The following is a 20,665-nucleotide window of genomic DNA, read 5'->3' as shown; positions in this document are numbered from 1 at the left end:
ATTATAAGACACAATACCATTTACATGGCGAAAAGCTTCAGTAGTCCTATTTATTTGAAAAATCAGATTTTTGTTGTTGTTATTTGCTTTCATAAATTTCACACTTAACCTGGCTTCAGCTCTTACTGAAGTGATGAATATCACTTAATCATAGATATAATGAGGTTATGCCTTTAAAATTGCATAATTTAAAAAAATAATGGTATAATAGAATGTTACATGTATAATACTTTGTTTTCTTCTCTGAGAAGTTAGGAAGTTTTAAGCAGAGGAGTCTTAACTTTGTATTTTTTAGTAATTGAACCACTAAAAAATAAATCATAATGTAAATTTAAATTACAGTGTGTTTACTTTGGTTAATTAGAAAACTATCCCACAAGGTAGTTTAGATTAATGCTTTGTAACTTTTTTTCTGCATGCACACACAGCTGGCTCCTCTCAGAAGCATCTTTCATTGCAAACAATGTGTTTTCACCCAGGTTAATGGAAGAAGTTTGCACTGATGGTGTTGCAGACCTTGCCTTTATTTCTGCTCACTGGAGACTCTTGATTACTGTCAGGGTCCTGTCTTGGGTATATAATCTTACTATTTTTTTCCCCTTGGAAAGACTTTTATTTTAAGCAACATGGACTACCAGTGTTTGTCTTTGATGTGAGAGCATTATAGAAATGGAGAAAAAAATAGTGGTAAGATATATGTAGTGATTAAGTTGTAGAAAAGTTAAAAATAATTCACATTACATCTTAAAATGATGCAGAACCTAAATGTGCTTTGTTAAACCCTCGTTAGTCATTTTAATTGAAATTGACATCCTATCAATTTAACAGTTCTACTTAAGCTGACTATTATTACAAAGTCGTGCCAACTTCTGCAAGGATGCAGTATACTCTTATTGTTTATAAATGATTTAGTAGCTTTTAGTAGCCAATATAGAAAGAGGATTGACAAATATGTTTAGGGAATATTTGTACAGTAATGTTAGCTGATTTTAGAAAGAATTATGAAGGAATAGCACATGGAATATCACAAAATACTGCATTGCAGAATAACAAGTGCAAAGTAAATATCACTTTTGAAATTCTTACTTTAATTTGCAGAGATTATTGGTTTTGCAGATTTATAAGACTTGAAGGTTTATAAAAATAATTTAGCTTCCCCTTTCTCCCTTATGCTGAATATCATAGAAAACTGATACCTATTCTTGCATGGGTTAGCTTTTTTCTTCAGTAGAGTTTCAGATTTCTCTATATTTCTATAACCAGAGTACTACAAACTTAAATTGAGCAGGATAATTTTCTGTTAGGGTGCTGAATATTTGCTGTGGGTAATAATTATAAACTAATGGCATTTGCTTGTTTATTAGTCTTATTTTTTTACACTAAAGAAGTAATTTGTTCAGATACCTAACCAAGTATATGTTTAGCCTGAGTTATAGTGGATATCAGAAGACATTTAGAATGCCTGATAAATGTCTTCAGAAGGTGTATGCTAAAGTTCTATAATTGTATTCTGGTTATATGTACCCTAAAGCAAGTATTCATTATAGCAAACATGAAAACATGCAGAGGTGTTTTTAATAAAAAAGTTTAGAGATTATCATCGAGCTTTCTATTACCTGGTTTTGTCTGGTCTTTAGAAGCAAATCAGGTACTTTATTTATAGAATGTAGCATTGTAAATAATATAGTCTATGAAGAAGTAGGTTAAAAAGTTGAAATTAATTTCTAGTACAGCACTTTGTAGGTAGTCAGTACCCAACTTAACATGTAGATTGTATTCTTAAATGTTTAGGCTCAGTCTGTTGACCATCTGACTTCAGCTGAGATCATGATCTCACGGTTCTTGGGTTTGAGCCCCGCATCTGGCTCTCTGCTGTCAGTGCAGAGCCCACTTTGAATTCTCTGTCCTCCCCACCCCCCTCCCTCTCTCTCTCTTTCAAAATAAGCATTTTTAAAAATTTATTAAAAAATGCTTAGAAATAAAATATTTTTCTAGAGAAATAATGCTATAAGTGGCATCTCCACCTGTAATATTAGCCCATGAACATTCATTTGATCTATAAAGTAGCATACAAAACTATATTTTTTTCAGAGAAAATAACACTAATACTAATACGTGATTAGGAAAATAGATCACAGAAGTATTTATCTGGCATCATGGCATTTAAGAAAAAGACAGATTTGTGTGAAAGAGAGATGAGCTATGGTGCAAATAACCAAGATGAGAACAGTGAAAGGCAGGAAGGGGATGATTTGACAAAATGAGGTTAGTAAAGGGTGTTAACAAAATACCCACACACTGTTCTGGGGGACTGGCTGAGCCCCTGTACTTTTTTTCTTTTTCTTTTTCTTTTTTTTTTTGACATTTTAAAGGGGGAACTATAAGCTAAATAAACCTTAGGAAAACAAAGTCATAGCCTTTATAAAACCCAGGCAATCCTTTAAATTCGTAACCATGGGTGGTAAATAATTTATATTGTTGTTATTACCAATGAAAAAAACAGATCGTTAGATTAAAACTTTAATTTAATTTTTTAATGTTTATTTTAGAGAGAGGAAGAGAGAGCGGGGGAGGGGCAGAGGGAGAAGCAGGCTCCAGGGTATGAGCTATCAGCACAGAACTCAACATGGGGCTCGAATTCATGAACTGCAAGATCTTGACCTGAGTTGAAGTCAGATGCTGAACTGACTGAGTCACCCAAGTGCCCCAGACTAAAACTTTTTCTGCTTTGTTTTTTACTTTGAGTATATTATTCCGGGGAAACAGTGTTGTTTTTGATACCATTCTTCAAAAAATCTATTTTACCCTGAAAGCATAGACTCATTACTATTTCAGCTTACCTAAACTACCTTGTAAAAACATTATTTCTATGGCAAAATTCATTCACTAATTGTTTGAGTACCTACTATATGCCAGCATTTTTCTTGGCATTCTAACTACAGAAATGAACAAGAGATAAGAATCTTTGATATAATTAACTTTGCATTCTGGTGGAGGTTTATTTCAAGTTCCTTTTGAAAAATGCCAAAGAGTCATCTATCTTTATTACTTTAAATTGTCTTACTTTATGATAAGTGACCTTAACTAGTGTAGCTGTGATGCTCCATTTATACCCAGTATCCTAGGGAATATCCAAAAGAAATAGAGAATGGGTAATAAGTATATTAACCATTTTTAAATAGGGCAGAAAGGAATACCTTTTTAAGAAACATGGAAGAGAGTTCTTACCCTTTCTTAACTTTTCATGAAGAAGGATTCTTCTGATTATGAGAATGCTTTGAACTATTCACATCTATCATGCATGGCACCTCTATTTTTAGAAGGTTTCAAGTGGTACTACTCAACTACCATATAACTTAGGTGCTGTTTACAGTTTAGAAGAGGCAGTATAATAAGTTAAGTGAATACTCCCTGGATTCAGATCACCTAGATTTAAATCCCTGCTTCCTCTAATTTAGCTGTGTGATCTTGGGCAAGTTACTTAACCCTTTTGTGCCAGTAAAATTTTAAATATATAAAGTAATGGTAATAGTTGGTTAAGGTGAGAGTGAAATGAGTTAATTGGTAAGGCCTAGCACTTATAAATACTAGGTTACAGCTGTTACTATTTGTCATGCTTGACACATAGTTGATGTAAAAGTTGCTTTTCTAGATTTTTTTTTTTTTTTTTTTGCCAAGCACTTTATTATTTTGTTTGGCAGGTTTATGCTTTCAAGGAGAACAATTTGATATAATGGAAACCTGGGTTCTAGCTTTGGATCATCCACTGGTTTGGTCAGTTAGTTGTGGGAAGGGCTCAGATAAAATAATCTCTTTAATATTTTTGTATAAGATTAAACCATTTTAATTTTTTTTTTTGATAGGTGAGCATGTTGAACCTTTGGCTGTTTTTGAATGCTCAACTAGAATTTATTTTCTCTGGAGTTTTTTGTTTAATGGTACTGTGAAATGATGATCCCAGATAACACAGTGTACCAGTGGCTATTACTAATTCTCAAATTTTGAATTATTGGATGGTTTGCAGATTTCTGTGATGTGTGTTTGTGTGTTTAATTCTAAATTACTTGAAAAACATGCCCAATAAAAGATAGCTCCCTAAAATAACCTCTACCTTGGTGTTTCATGTCACTGAGAACCTATTTCATAAAACTGTTGTAATACTCTCCCAGTAAAATTTGAGTCAGATAAAATAGAAATAGATTTTTTCCCTAGTTACACAGTTTAATGTGTGTATGCACTTTTCATTAATTTAAAAATGTTATAAGCTTTGCTAAAATTTGCTTGTTTTTATGACCTATTTCCTGGAAGACTAATCAGATTTTCATTACTTTGTCACTTCCTTCCAAAGGGTACCTTGTAGATAATGATGTTGTGGAATTAAAATGTTGTAGTCAGATTTTACTGGAGTTCAAATCCTGTAAAGATGGTTGTATTTAACTCCCCACAAAGTTACTTGTGGTTTTTCCTGAACTTTTCCTTCTGCAGCAAAGTTCTATTTTCATTAACTACACACTATTTTAAAGTTGAAGATGGTGGTGAAAGATCAGTCTGTGTTACTTTTGGATTTTTTTTCTTTGTGAAAGCAATGGCAGTCTTGATTGTAACAGAAAACTATCTGGAATTTGGACTCGAAACAGGTAATCATTTCAAATTACTTTAAAAATCAATTTTGCTTTATCAAATGTTAATATTTTTTACTTCATTATTTAATTTTTATATCTGATACATTTTTAAAATTAGGGTTGAGGTGTTTATTCTGTAATGTCCTAAATAATTAACTTTTATTATTCTTAAATAAGATCTTCCTTTTTTGTAGTTGTTTTAGCTGAATTTTTTGTTACCTTTTTTCAAAAATGCCCCCCTTCCCCCTTTTTTCCTTACAGTTAAGTAAGTTTCTACAGTGCTAAAGTTTACTCACATAGATAAAGATGCAAATTTTAATGCAAATTTTATGCACACTTATGGAATGTACAAATATCAAAGGGATGTTTTCAAAGACTGTTCCTGCTAATAACCAAATTTTATTGCATTATGGCATACTAATTAGCACATGAAAGAGCTAAGCTAGTCACTTCAACATTTAAGATGTTCTGTTTTCTAACATTTTATTTCCAAAGAAAGATTCTGTATTAAGAATTTTTTTTTTCTCTCCCTGCAGGGTTTACAAATTTTTCAGATAGTGCGATGCAGTTTCTTGAAAAGCAAGGTTTAGAATCTCAGTAAGTTTTTAAAAATACTAAGTATCACTTAAATTTTAATTTTTCCATTTTTTGTACAACAGCATTTTGTGGCTTTTTGTTTTTAATCTGTGAGGATTTCTTTTTAAGTAGATTGTCCCTTTTAGAAATATCCTTGCTCGTAATTTTTACATGTGTATAAAGTTAGTATGTTTCATAGAATTCTTATTTGTATTCTTATTTGGTTTAATTCCTTAAATAACTTTATACTGAGTTGTATATCAAATTCTATGTTGAATTTATTGGTTGGGTTGTTACCAATGTGGCTAGAGAGGCCTGATTTAGTTTATAGTTCACCCAAATATGGCTCGTTATAATTGAGTAAGAGAACTCTTTTTGTAAAAGTTTACTTAGTTTTTATTAGTTATTGTGGTTTGTAACATAATGGATTAGAAGAAAGGCAATTCCTAGAAAGTTAACTTAGAGAACTTCTTACTTTTTTAATTTATTTTTATTTTTTTATTTATAGGGGTCCTGTTTCAAAACTTACCTTCAAATTTTTCCTGGCTATTTTCTGTTCACTCATTGGGGCTTTTTTGACATTTCCTGGATTACGACTGGCTCAAATGCATCTGGATGCCCTGAATTTGGCAACAGAAAAAATTACACAGTAAGCGGAAAATGTACATAAGCACATGCAGATAAATATATGTTTTCCATCTTAATGAAGGTATATTATTGTAATGAAATAATAAATTATTGTATTAAAAATTAATAAATAACCGTTTGATGTCATACTACTTCCTCTTCTAGAAGCAGGTTTCTTTTATTCACTTCTAAATTTTAAGTCCTATGTTTAAAAACATGTATCATTTACTCAATTTCCTTTTCACTTGTTAAAATGGAAATGTCAGTACTTCTGTTAGTTCTTTTTAAGTCAGAAGTCAGTGTTTATGAAATACTCCCTATAATTGAACTAAGGATCTGTGGAAATTTTCTTTAATCAGAACATTTTAATTAAAATATTTTATTTAAATTTTATGTAAATAATTTTATGCAAATAATTTTTTACTTAAAATGTTTTTATTGTTTTGAAAGTTAAAACTTTGTACATAAGAAATAAGTTTTGTTTTTTCTTTTTTAATTATTGATCTGTTTATGAGACCCTTGTTAAAATAATACATTATTTTATTTGGAGATTGCTGATACTGTACAGTGTTAAATATCATAGATTGCTTTTAACTGCCAAATCCTATTTTAGTTCTCAAATGGAGAAATAATATTTGAGTCTCCACATATAGTTCAAAACCCATTTACCATATTCTTTGTGGTTGTTACAGATGTTTTTTGTTGACTGTTAGACACCTTGGCAGAACGACAGGTTTATATCTCTCTGAATTCATATCCAGACCAAATTTCCGTCTTGTCTTCATGTTTTGCAGTAGAAGCCCAAGTTGAGAATATTCCATTTTGATATTTGTGTATATAATCTTTGAGTTTCTCTGAGTGATCATTTGTCCCAACATTTCTGTTCTTTAAAACCCTGTATTTAATGAAATTGTTTCTCTAGTCTTTTCACATTATCTCTCTTACCTATGTCATTTTCCTTTATTTTAATTTTGCAGTCTTTTTGGTTTTCTCCTTACCTCTATTTTTCGGCATATGCTCTATGTGTGTGTTTACTTATTCTCACTTCCCAGTAACCACTTCTTCCTCCCTCTTTTTTCCCTTCCTTTTTACTCAGCATGCTCTTGGCTACATCCTGCTTTTCTCCCAACATCCATCCATCTCTCTAATGGCTTCTTTTAAAACAAAACCTGGTTCTCCCCCTCCTCTCTACACACACACTTCAGTCCACTAACCCCAGTGTTAGGATTTAAATAAGCTGAAAGGGTGGGTGGAGGGGAGCCCTTCACCAGCTACTGAAACCGCTGTGGGCTGCTCCTTGATACTAGAGTGTTCCCTAGCAACACTGCATACCTAATACTGCTGAATACTGCTGCTTTCTTCCCCCGCACCCGGTGGTTTACCCAGGCTGGGGGATGAAAGAATCACTTTATAAAAACATTTAAAGCATTTGGTGGTAGTTTAGGGTTGGGAGGGAGCCTATCTTCGTTTCCTTTTCAGTAAAATGTAGCTTCTTTTTAAAAAAATTTTTCCCTTTGAGGTTGGGAGCTTTATTTTCAGTTCATTGCAGCCCCCAATCGTGTTTTAGCACTCTGCCATGATACAGGAGTGTGGGCAAGCTTGTTCTGTTGTGAGAATAGCAGGACTGGCACAAAGCGCGGCATTCTCCTCACCCCCACCTCACCCCCACCACCAGGCACTAGTATGTGTTTTCATGCCAGAGCTTAGAACCAGAGTTCCACCTTTTTCGGTCAGGTTTTCATGGGTTTCTGACCCAGGCCTGTTTCCTCACACAGGTCACTGTCATTTGCATTGTAGTGATGATTTTAAAATGTTGCATGTATGTATTTAAAACTGTCCAGTTAAGCCCTTCACTGTGGTTAATCATGAAGCAATATATGGTAATAAAGCAGAAGAATTTGTCTTTTTCTAAAATAAGAACTGTCTTTAGTAGTCATCTGCCTTTGTGGGATACAAACTTAGAACATTAATTAACAATGAATTATAATTCAGACCTAAAACCTTTTAGTGTATCAGGTATTTTGGTTTTCTGGAGTAATGTAAATTTCCTTGGTACATACAGGATAGGGAAATTAATTTCAGGCATGTTCATCATATGTCATGAGGAAATAAAAATATTTGAATCATGATTTTAATAGTCTTATTCAAACATTATACATGATCATTGCATTTTGAAAGTTTCCTTATGTGTAAGTTGTTGCAGTAGGTTCCATGTGCCCTATGCCTGCTAGTATTTGGACCTTGCTAACACTGTTTCTTTCTTATACATAGTAAGGAGGCACTTTGTTTTAGCTGCACTGAAAAAGTATCAAAAGATGATGCCTGTATACTGAAAATCCATTGGATTCGTTGACTGTGGAAAGTTAGGGAATCATTTAAGTACCTGTGTATTAAATCAGGGATATCGTGGGAGATTGTTAAAGAACACTAGAACAGAACTGAACAGATTTTGATTTTAGTGCTAGGTCTGCCTTTAACCTGTGATACTCCCATGAGCAAGTCACTTAGCTTTCCTGAATCTAAATGTTCTCATCTGAAAAATTCAGATAATGAGGTAGTTTTGCAGGGGCTCAGATCAGTGTCCTGTAATAAGGATAAAAAAAAATAATGATGTCAGTAATACCTTATTACAGAATACTGAAAATAAGTTTCTACCTCATTTTTTAAGTTCCAAGTTCCTGTAGTTTATTAGTGTATTTTATTCCTGGATTTTTATGTTTTTTTCTTACATACTTTCAGAACATTACTTCATATCAACTTCTTGGCTCCTTTATTTATGGTTCTGCTCTGGGTTAAACCAATCACCAAAGACTACATTATGAACCCACCACTGGGTAAAGAAAGTGTCCCTTTGTAAGTATGGGTATTTGGTGTTGTTTCCTTATTGAATCATAACTTTTTCAAAATGGTATTTTCTGTATTTAAGTTTTTTAATGATAATATTAGGACACTGTACTTTTAAAACATAAATAGAAATGCTAAAAGATGTGTTCTAAAACTGAAGCTACTGGCAAATCATCATTTAACCTTTTTATGAATGTGAACAATTACTAATCCACACCAATATTGTCTTGCACACTTGTAAGTTTTTCTGCTTCCTCACATCATGTCTAGTTGTTACCTGGCATTTTTCTGGTTTGGGGCCTGTTTTTAAGATACTTTCTGCAGTTCTTTTTTTTCCCCCCTTAATTGTGAAAATTATGGAGGAAATAATGAGTAGTACAAATGGAAACTCATGTTCAGCCATTATAAGAGTTGTTGATATTTTCCATATTTGCTTCCCCTTTTTTTGGTTTGTTTTTTGATGCAGTAGTTTTTCAAGTGAATTAGAAGCCTAATATTTTTATCCCTAAGAGCTTTAGTATGCACCTCTAAGAAATAAGGGCATTTTCCGACATAATATTATCATTATACCTATCAAATTTTAAAAATAATGCCTTAACATTATTAACTAATATTAGGTTATATTTCCCCTTTTAACAGAACTAGACAGTAAGGAAACATAGAAACAATTTATTAAAAGGTGCTAATAACTGCATTTGATATATTAACTCATTAACCTTGTGGAACCATGTTAGAGTAATAGAAAGAATCAGACAAAGCTGGTTCAAACCCCAGTTGTGATCTTCACTGAAACTGTCACTTGAGGGAGATTATTTAACTTCACTGAGCCTCTGTTTCCCCATCTGGAAAATGAAGATAATAGTATCTACCTCACAAAGTTGTCATTGGAATTAAATGAAAGAATACATGTAATGCAACCAGCTGGAAGTAAGTGCTTAATAAATGTTTCCTTTACTGCTCTGCCTCACCAGAATTAAAGTGGAAAACCTTGACTAGTCATTGACTACACAGTATACATTTTATATTAATGTATTTCTTTTAGATCCTGGTACATATTTGTCTTGGAGTACTCAATCAGTGATGACCATGATGGTTTTTTGTTTTTTTTTTTTAAGAGTTAATCTTAATGAACTAGGGAAGTATCTTTTGAAGTTGTAATGTTTTCCCCCCATACAAGTAAGTCTTAATGGTAGTTTTAACTTGAAAGATTCACAAAGTTTTTAAAAAGTAATTTCACATAGTTCACTGTCCTATATTAAGCACCTGATATGTGCTAGAGATTAAAAGAGATGCTGAGCATGGTCTAGGTGTTACTTTCCAATTACTCACAGTGTTACCTTTTATCAAAGCAGAAACCATGGTCTTTTAAAAACATTAAACCACAAAAGGACATCAGAAGTTACCTCTTCTTTCTAAAATCCTCTGAAAAAGCATCATAAGGGTACATCTTCTCACCTGGAACCCTCATCTTAGTCTTGAGGAATTGCTCACAGCTGAGCCAGCTTGAGCACATAGGTTAAATGACTTGATAGAGAGGATTCTGAGCCATCTGATTTCTTCATAATATATCAGAATTACTGGTTTTCCAATGATCCCAGTCAGGAGCTCAGCAGAGAGGTCATATTGAAATATCTGTATAATCAGACAAAACTCTAGGCATGGGTTGTTGACTTGGTAGTTCCACATGTAGTCCCCTATAGTTTCCTTTTTTCTTAAACTCTCCAGTTTAAGAGCACTCCACTTCTCTCCATTTCACAACCAATTTTTTTTCACAGACAAGGGTAGATAAAGAGGATCCCATGTACTTTCTGCTTTTTTCTTGTAGATATATGTTACTACATTACTTTCATGATCCATTTATCTGTCTAGTTCTATTGTGCAAGTCAAAGTATTCTATAGTAAGGCTGTTGTATAGTGGGATACTTTTGTTTTATATCTCCAACTGTAGCTACGTATAAATATCCTGTGTTTTATATGGTGAAAATTGACATATTTAACTAGATGCTAACATATTTTGGTTTTTGAGAGCACCATATCAACTTTTTGACCTGTAGAATGACAGAAGCTACATTTGATACTTTGCGACTCTGGCTAATAATCCTGCTGTGTGCTTTGCGGTTGGCCATGATGCGCAGTCACCTGCAAGCTTACTTAAACTTAGCCCAGAAATGTGTGGATCAGATGAAGAAAGAAGCAGGGCGAATAAGTACAGTCGAGCTACAGAAAATGGTAAGTTTCATACTCTAGTCACAATAAAAATAACAAACACTGTAAGAAAACAAAGCCTTTGATTTCCTTTAATAGTAATTTCATCCCATCATACTCTTAACGAAAATAAATGGTATAATCCTAAATTGATACATATTAAGAGACCTCAATCTGATTGTGGGGCGAAGTGAAGAAAGAATCTCAAGTCCTCTTCCTGCCTTAGTACTTTAAGTATCATACAGTTTGGGTTGCAAAGCTATAGTATGTCTACTATTGCTAAATGGGACCCCAATTGATTTGGAAAATACTACAATATATTATGTCTAGCCTTTAAGACTTGCGAGGTAGGAAACACTAGTTTTAGTGACTAAATTAATTCCATTTAACATTCTTCCAAGTATTTGAACATGAAATGTAAACATTTAACTTAATGTGAATTCCAGAGAAGGAAAGTGCTACGAATCCATGCACCATTATAGTTAACTGGATCTATATAACCTGATCTTGTCTTTTTTAGAATTTTGATGTTGGGTCCCCTATTTTTCACTCTTCTTTCATAGTCAGGGACATGTATCAAGATTCAAACACTTTTCTTTTGTTTTTCTGTACAAATTTTCACACTCTATAGTTTTACCTCAAATTTTAGTTGAGTATGTTCATATAGAATGGGGATTTAATGTTTTTATTTATGAGGGGTTAATGACTCGGCATGTTATTTTTATTTGATGTTTTTGGTGTCTGTCTAGAGATTTTAGCATTTTATTTTATATTTGAAATGTAACTGAATATGCCATTTGAATTTAAGTGATTATTTTCTCCAATTTATATTAATCGCTTAAGAAGAACTATTTTTAAGGAATTTATTTTAATATTTTCACATTTTAAAAAACTCATTTTCCAACTAAGCCTTTCTGAAGTCCATTTGGGGGCATTTATAATGAAGTGTAGACTTATTAGCATTTAGCTTCCTTCCCAAGATGGAATTACTTATCTCTTAAGCAATTCATTTTGATAATTACATGAAAGTTAAATTCACCCATAACACATTCACCATATTAGACACTTAAGGATGTTGTTGTTTGCAGGTGGCTCGAGTCTTCTATTACCTTTGTGTCATTGCACTGCAGTACGTGGCCCCTCTGGTAATGCTGCTTCACACGACTCTCCTTTTGAAAACACTAGGTAGGCATGCCCTGGTGACAAGAAAGGGTGTCGGTTTCCTTTCTGCCTATAATTAATAATGCTTTTTGTCACCTACAAAGAAATAGGCCTCTTAAAATTGTTTTCTGTAAAAGTTTTTTTTTTTTTTTTTTTAATTTTTTTTTTTCAACGTTTATTTATTTTTGGGACAGAGAGAGACAGAGCATGAACGGGGGAGGGGCAGAGAGAGAGGGAGACACAGAATCGGAAACAGGCTCCAGGCTCTGAGCCATCAGCCCAGAGCCCGACGCGGGGCTCGAACTCACGGACCGCGAGATCGTGACCTGGCCGAAGTCGGACGCTTAACCGACTGCGCCACCCAGGTGCCCCAAAAGTTTTAAGAAGAAACATGGAAAACTTTGAGCTGTGGAAGTTGATTCATCATCTTGGATTTGAAAACTCAAGTCCATATAGTTTTACAGTATTATGCTCTATTTGTTTGTAAGAATTGTTTGCTGAAGGTTAATTCCAAAATTTACTGAGAAACTCGAATGAGCACTCTTGGTCTTAGTTATTTTGTGTTGTAAGAGGATGATATAAGATTTTTGTTAGTGCCTAACGTTTAAATTATTTTAAGGTCCTTGTATATTTATATGAATTGCAAGATCCTGTAGTGAGGTCTACTTTAGATATTGACAGGATAAAGATTTCTCAGTGGAAGAACAAAGTTCTCCCATAAGTCTGTTCACTAAACTATCAAGTTTCTGTGTGGTGTTATTTGAGAGCTATCCATTATTGACCATTTCCCTTTGCTTAGATCAGGCAATAAGCCAGTGTGGGGGTTTAAGAAGCCCAAAGGAACTAGCAGTATTAGTTGGGTGTGCTTAGTAGATACTATAGAGCTGATGACAGATGTAAATGGCCTTTAGGAATCTATGGAACCTAAAGAAGTAGCTCAATTATAAATTATGTGACTCATATCCTATCCAACATAGTAAAATATATGATGAAAAAGTTTCTGGAAGCTAGCTATTAATAGTGTCTCACATTGAAATCGTAGATAGTTTCTGAGAAAGAAATTTATTCTGATAGTGTAGAGGTAGAAAAGATTTCTAAGAAGTTACTGAGTCTGTCCCTGTCACTGCAGTAGAGGTAGTTGATTAATGTATTATACAAGGAAAAAAATGTTTTTATTATTTTACCAGATTTTACTGCAGTTAATTAAAAGTAAATTAGGCTTTTTATGTGTACTTTTACTGATAAGGCCAGACTGTAGTCTAGTCAAGTTAAATGAATTTTTACCAGGTATGTAGAAAGGTTATTTTACTTTATTTTCAACGTGAAATAATTTGTTGTACCACTAAACTTGTTCTCAATTTCAAGTATAAGTTGAAAAAATTATTTTATTTTTTTAATTAGAAGCTTTGAAATTAGTCATTGTTCAAGTTTTACTTGTGTCTTGAATTTTCTAGGTAATCATTCCTGGGGGATTTATCCAGAATCTATCTCTACCTTGCCGGTGGATAATAGTCTACCCTCCAATTCTGTTTACTCTGAATTGCCATCTACTGATGGGAAGATGAAGGTAACTGTTACACAAATAACAGTGGCACTGAGCAGCTTAAAAAACATTTTCACTCCTCTGCTTTTTCGGGGACTTCTGTCTTTTCTGACCTGGTGGATTGCTGCTTGTCTCTTTTCTACAAGCCTTTTTGGGCTTTTCTATCACCAGTATCTGACTGTGGCATGAATCTCCGTTAACAGAAAAGGATATCCAAGCCACACTTTGAATTGAAATATCTGTGCCCTTGAAGGGCTATCGGAAACTAGAAGAAAGCAAATACAAAGGAAAAAGACATATCAGCATATCTTGTTTTAAATGCTTCCTCTGTATTCTCAGGGTGAATCAATGGTATAATATTTAAAATTACAGAGTAGATTATTAACTACTATACTGTGGCATTGGAATTTTAACTCCTTGTATTAACTGATGGTGAGAGGGCTATCTACAGAGGTAATACTTATGATTACCTTGGTTTACAGAAACCTCCAGCAGTCTTTGAAACTTCTCATATGACTCTAGTTCTTGATCGATTGCTCTTAATGGTATAATGGTACTGTTAATATTCATAGTGGCTGCCTATAGAACAATCTTCAAACTGAGCCATGCTTTGGAGGAGGGAAAGGAGCTAAAGTCACCTCTGTTGGTAATATATTAGTCACTCTTCAAATAACAACAATAGCAAAATCCAACAGAAAGGAAGAAATAGCTACTGTATATTACAGTAAAGAAAGCTGCATAGTAATTTTAAATTTAATGGAGATGTACATGGTTAATATCTACAAGTATTGCTGCTTGAGAGTAGCAAGAGTATTGTTTTAAAATGTATTTTATCCAACTTGAGGGATCTTTTAAAATGATTGGCTATATGAACATTTGCTGTTAGGCTTGGAACTCCCATATTTTATTTTATTCTTTGATCCTAAATATAGTCCTTTTAATAGTCTAAAAATATTTATCAATATTGATCTGACTTTTAAAAAATTACTTTAATCCTGCTGACTACCTGTATGTATTGTATATATATTATATATTAAATATATAATATATTGAAATTATAAAAGATGAAAATATTGAATCCTTAAATATTTTAAGTTGCTGAATGTATATTAAATGTGACTGAATGAGATGTCTTTGTATCTAGAAATTTTCTTTCTTTTTGGAATGAGATTAAAATACATTTTGAAAGTTCATCAGATTAAGCAATTTATTTGCGTTGCCTATGTGTGAGACTGCTTAAAATTATATAAGTACTTAGGTGATTTCTCCCAAATAAAAATCTTTTTTTTTTATCACTTTTCAAAACTCAGAAACTTTCCCACTAACCAAATCTACAGGAATCATTTAAACATTGTTAAGTAGGATTTGTTTTAAGTTCATAGTGTTTAGAATTAGAAATGTTAATATTTTTTGATAGGATGAAATTCAGGTAATTTGAATGATAAATTCATATGAAATGAAAAGAAAAAGTAAATTTTTTTTGATGCTTTTTACATGTAAAACCTAAAATTAAGGGTTTCAGTTATAAAGGGAATGAATGTAAGAGATAAATAAGGTTTGTGTGTGTGTTGTTTTTGTTTTGTTTTGTTTTTTAACAGAATTTATAGGTAAATGTTCTTCCATGTTAAGGTCTTGAGATTACATGTTAATGTTATTGTTTCAGTGCTATTATCACTGTTGAAAGCACTTTTGAAGCTCTTTTGGAATTCCTTCCAAGGCTTGTGGTTCACATTCATTCAAATAATGGAATACAGCAAATTCCTATCTTTTGTTACAGACTAAATATTTTGTAATTAGCTGATACTTTAAATATGACTGAGTAATAAGTGCTTAAATTGGATAAGATTCTTTGGTTGAAATGAATTGTTAATATAGCCTAATGATAGTTCATGTGTATTTCCAAAAGAAACATTCCAAATACATCTTAAGATAACAGAATCCATGAAAATAAGGATCTTCTAACAGGATGACAGCATTTATAACAAGATTATGACATTTATTTTTTATGTGAAAGTTCTGATATGTTGGACTTGAAAAGAACCTCACCTGATATTTATAACGATTTTTATTAAAGAGCTACATTTTAAAAATTAGAATTAAAGTTACTGTTTTGAGTTTCAAAGATTGTACTGTGGTAGAGTAATATGGAGGGAAAAAGGCATAGAATTTATTATTGGATGAAATAACATGCATTTCTGAAATACTATTGATTCACTCTTTTTAAACTTGAATTCTCCCTAAGTATACTGTGAACGTTTGCAAACTGCACATTAATTTAAGTAATGGGTTTGGTTTTTTTTTTTTTTTTAATTCTTTCCAAACAAATTTAAAGAGAAAGATTGTTACAACTACTAACTGGTTTATTTAAGCATCTTGTCTTTGTACACAAATTCTGTTCGTAAGTGTAAAGGGTTTGTACTTTATGTAAAACAAACAATATTTTTAATTGAGATATAATTGACATATAGCATTTTATTTGTTTTAGGTGTACAACATAATTATTTATATATATGTATGATTCCAAATAATATTTTAATATTGTTAATTAGGCCAGTAGAATTCTTTTATTTTTTATGTTGGATTCTGGTCAATATAAATGCTTCATAGGTCAGTTACTTTACATTTCTGTTAAAGTAACTAGGAATCCTTACAATCTTGCTTCATATAATTTGTAGAATTGTATTTGATAATTTGTTGACTCCTGCCTCCCTATTCCCTGCCCATTGCACTATAAAAATCAGAGCTCTATTCTCTCTCCTACCCCCATTCAAATGTCTGAAATGAAAAGCATATAATTTTATCTTAATATCCGTATGCAGTTTGATTATCTTTGGCATTTTCCCCAGAATTCCAATTGCTATGCATAAATGACCAACGCATCCAAGCAGAATGGGCTCATTGTCTTATTGTTTCTGATATAAATATCATTGGTAAAATAGTGACATTTCTTCTTGAGTTATGATTCAGAAGAGATATTCATCCATTAATGGAATTGATAGGTCCAGGAAGCAATAAGTAGAATTCATTATGAAATCTATAATTGGAACTTCACTGGATAGATTTTATTCTTTCAAATGAAAGATTAAATTCCCAGTACTGAAAAGCATAGGGTCTCAACATTCTCTGAATTCAAACACACTTTCTGAGCCATCTCATAATTGAAAATGGTCTATCATGGTATATGGCTCTATTCAGCAAAATAAAACTAAGTGATTTTTGAATGTGGATCATCCTGCATCTTCACAGAGCTTTAGGTGGCTTAAAGAATCAGATTTAAACACATTTATGATCCTAGACCATGAACCCAGTATCTCAGATATTTCTACAGTATCATCTTTTAACTCCTACTCCTCTCATTATGTCTGTACTCTGGGTTTCTAACTCAGCTGGCTATATGCCATGAAAACTCTGACCTGGACACTAAGGATGATCACAAAGCTAATGTCAACCTCTCGCTTCTTTAAAGTGGTAAACATTTTACTTATTTTATTTCTTCCTAAGAAAAAGAAAAACCAGATTGAGCCTGTCCTTATGCTTGTCTTTTGTTAGTTGAACTTCTTTCTTTTTAGCTACGAACTGTTAATGTTGGATGGGCCTATCTTTAATGATTCAGACGGTGTGTCTTTTTCTATTTCATTGTTCTTTCCTTTTTTTTCCCCCTCAGAATCCCTTTATGTGGTTACTCCTCTCCTTTCTCCCACTTGGCCAAAGACTGTTCATTGTCTTAAATAAGGAGAAGCAGCATAATTTTGTGAAAAGAATATTAATTTAAACACCAGGAAACATCCTGTTTCTGCCTTCAATTAGCTATTTTTTGCACTTCTTATGCATTCAACCTATACTAATTAAATAGAATTGAATTATCGTCACTGTTGACCTCAATTTTATCATAAAATAAAGAATTTACATTAAATGTATGGCTGTGTTTTTCTAAATCTGATAGCAGTTTCTCTTCGTGTTAGCGTGAGAAAGATAAAGAGCAATTTTTGGCTTTAGGAATGGTTACAGATCGTGTTAGAGGACTTTGACTTACTGTTTGTTAAAAACTACTTCACAAAGAGTGTTTTCTCCAGGAACATTTTGCTTTGTGCTCATTTAATTATTCATTCAGAAAATATTTATTGAGTACATTTTATATTCCCTAAACTGCTCTACATACAGCAGTGAACAAAACATCAAAATCCCTCCCCCCCAAGGAACATAGAGTTTGATGTAGGAATGTAGCAAAATGAATATGAGTCAAATGTAGGACATATTAGATAGTGATAAGTTCTTTTTTGTATGTGTGTGATGTTTATTTTGAGAGAGAGAGAATGCACATGCTTGTGAGCTGGGGAGGGGCACAGAGAGAGAGAGAGAGAGAGAGAGAGAGAGAGAGAGAGAATTCCAAGCAGTCTCCGTGCTGTCAGCACAGAGCCTGGTGTGGGGCTCAAACTCATAACTGTGAGATCATGACATGAGCCATAAACAAAAGTGGGACACTTAACCAAATGAACCACCCAGACTCCCTTAGATAGTGATATGTTCTAATGAGTGGGAAGGAATCCAGGAAGGGAGAATATGAGGTTGGAGGGTAGGGATTAAAAGAAAACCTCACTGAAAAGGTAATTTCTGAGTAATGACCTGCAGGAGATAAGAACCACCATAGTGTTTTTTTCTTATTATTCCTGTAGTTCATTGGTTGACAAAACACCCTGATTGCTCGTACTTTGCTATTTGTGAGCTCCCTAATGAAATTTTAGAAGAGATGGACAATATTGTATAGTCCGCTTTTCAGGTTGGTATATTGTACAGGAAGGATTATAGGCATGGAATTTAAATGCTGCTTGTTTGCTAATGAACAGTAAAGCATGTAACAAATGTAATCTCCTGAGTCCACTTGTTATAGTTTTTCTGTCAGGTGCTTTTTAACTTAATTCAAACATGTTTACATTTTATTTCAGTAGAACTTTTAAAGACTCAGGATTTCAAATGAGTTGCAGGACCCTAGAGCAATATGATGTGTCCATTTGGCAGTCAGATTTTACCCACCAGTTCTTTAATCTGTCAGATAATCTGTTACACAAAGGTAATTTACACAACGGGTAACATGACTGAGGAAAAATTCGAATTAATAACATCTTATCGAAATTTTAAATAGATAACACAATTTGAGTAAATCAAGTGTACCTACTGCTAAAGTACTAAAAATGAAGGAGATGTATTTTTTAAAATAGTGCTCTATAGAAGTTAGCTTTAACATCTGTTTTATTTATTTATTTGGAATGCATTTTTCTTTCTGTAATTCTTGAAAACAATTTATATTTATGAATAGAAAATTCCAGAAGACTAAACAAATGAAACTATGTTAGTAGAATTACTTTAAATAAGTAGCAGTGGTTAACTTGTAGGAATTACTGTGATTGCATTTATGTGTATATATTACTTGTTCTGTTTCCATCATTTCCTTAGAGCATGAAATGTAACTTTTTCCATGTATTTAAATCTCTATCATTATAGTAGATAGTCCATGTACCAGTTTTGGATAAGTGCCTGATGTCTAAAGTTGAGATTCTGTCAACTGAATAGTCTGTTGAAACTGAATATCAGCATCAGAGAAAAAAACAGAACTATAGGAATAAACAAATTTTATTTAACAGATTTTAACCTTAAAAAGTTTTTGTTATGTAAGTAGTGACATTTTAAAGGAGTAGCATTGCTAGCGCCTGGGTGGCTCAGTCGGTTAAGCATCCGACTTTGGCTCAGGTCATGATCTCCTAGTTCGTGAGTTCGAGCCCCATGTTGGGCTCTGTGCTGAAAGCTCAGAGCCTGGAACCTGCTTCAGATTCTGTCTCCCTCTCTCTCTGCCCCTCCCCTACTCGCATTCTGTCTCTCTCTCAAAAATAAAATAAAAACATAAAAATTTTTTTTAAAGGAGTAGCATTGCAACAATCGAGAAAGCGGAGTCATTTCAACTGTTGTCACTAAAATAGTCACGGTTCAGAAAATGAACCTCAATCCTTCATTTGTAGTATGTAGTACTTCACACTACACACAGAATTTAATTCAAGAGGGACCATATACCTCATTGTAAAAACTAACACCATACAGGGTCCCTGGGTGGCTCAGTCGGTTAAGCATCTGTTAAGCGTTCGACTATTGGTTTCGGCTTGGGTCGTGATCTCCCAGTTTCGTAGGTTCAAGCCCCATGTCAGGCTCCACATTCACAGTCCGGAGCCTGCTTGGGATTCTCTGTCTCCCCCTCTCTCTACCTCTTCCCCACTCACACTGTCTCTGTTTCTCTCAAAATAAATAAGTAAACTTTAAAAAAATTAAAAAGAAAAATTAAACCATGAAGTTTTTAGAGGAAGTCAGAATAGCTTGGTAATTTTAAGGGTGGACAAAGGTTTGTTAGTATGCAAGCAATAATCAAAATTTGCTTAAAAATTTTTTTAATGTTTATTTCTGAGAGAGAGAGACGGAGAGAAAGAGAGACAGTGCTCCAGCCGGGGAGGGGCAGAGAGAGGGAGATTACAGAGCCTAACACTGGGCTTGAACTCATGAACCATGAGATCGTGACCTGAGCCAAAGTTGGATGCTTAACTGACTGAGCCACCCAGTTGCCCGAAATTTGTTTATGATTAAAGAAATTTCATAGAGATTTAAAACTTCTCATCAAAAAACTTGTTAAGAAAATAGACACGTCACAACATGAGGTAAAATGAGGTAAAATATTTGCAAACATGAGGCAAAGTACTGGTGTTCAAGACATATAAACAACTACCAAAAAAGAAAAAAAAAAAAAAAAGATGAAGGAGTGGGCCAGAAATTTAAGTAGACCCTTCACAGTTGACCAAAAAACACATGAAAAAGTACTCAGCCTCTAGGAGTTGTTGTTGTTGTTTTATAAGTTTATTTATTTTGAGAGAAAGAGAGAATCCCAAGCAAGCTTTGTGCTATCAGCACAGGGCTTGACATGGGGCTCAGCTCAGTCTCAAACTGTGAGATCATGACCTGAGCCGAAATCAAGAGTTGGATACTTACCTGGCTGAGTCACCCAGGTGCCCCAAACGCTAGCAGTTTTAATATGATGATCCTTATTATAATT

At 33.3% G+C, this 20,665-nt stretch overlaps 1 protein-coding gene across 3 annotated transcripts in view; it reads left to right on the top strand.

Annotated features, from left to right (window-relative positions):
- The window catches only part of TMEM161B (transmembrane protein 161B), a 72,226-nt gene extending 54,731 nt beyond the window's left edge, over positions 1 to 17,495 (top strand). For 2 of the 3 annotated variants that reach the window (XM_043593265.1, XM_043593267.1), the window contains 7 exons: positions 4,486 to 4,637; positions 5,159 to 5,219; positions 5,707 to 5,847; positions 8,565 to 8,678; positions 10,724 to 10,898; positions 11,963 to 12,059; positions 13,490 to 17,495. In XM_043593265.1, coding sequence (XP_043449200.1) covers positions 4,486 to 4,637; positions 5,159 to 5,219; positions 5,707 to 5,847; positions 8,565 to 8,678; positions 10,724 to 10,898; positions 11,963 to 12,059; positions 13,490 to 13,767 — 1,018 coding nt within the window. In that variant the 3' untranslated portion in view covers positions 13,768 to 17,495. The remainder of the gene's footprint in view (positions 1 to 4,485; positions 4,638 to 5,158; positions 5,220 to 5,706; positions 5,848 to 8,564; positions 8,679 to 10,723; positions 10,899 to 11,962; positions 12,060 to 13,489) is intronic. The other variant, XM_043593266.1, reaches the window with a different exon arrangement.
- The last annotated feature ends 3,170 nt before the right edge of the window (positions 17,496 to 20,665 follow it).

This window comes from Prionailurus bengalensis, chromosome A1 (genome assembly GCF_016509475.1).
Source record: "Prionailurus bengalensis isolate Pbe53 chromosome A1, Fcat_Pben_1.1_paternal_pri, whole genome shotgun sequence".
In the NCBI taxonomy this organism is placed as follows: Eukaryota; Metazoa; Chordata; class Mammalia; order Carnivora; family Felidae; genus Prionailurus; species Prionailurus bengalensis.
Note: the sequence above shows the minus strand (reverse complement) of the source record. Positions and strands in the feature narration are given on the sequence as shown.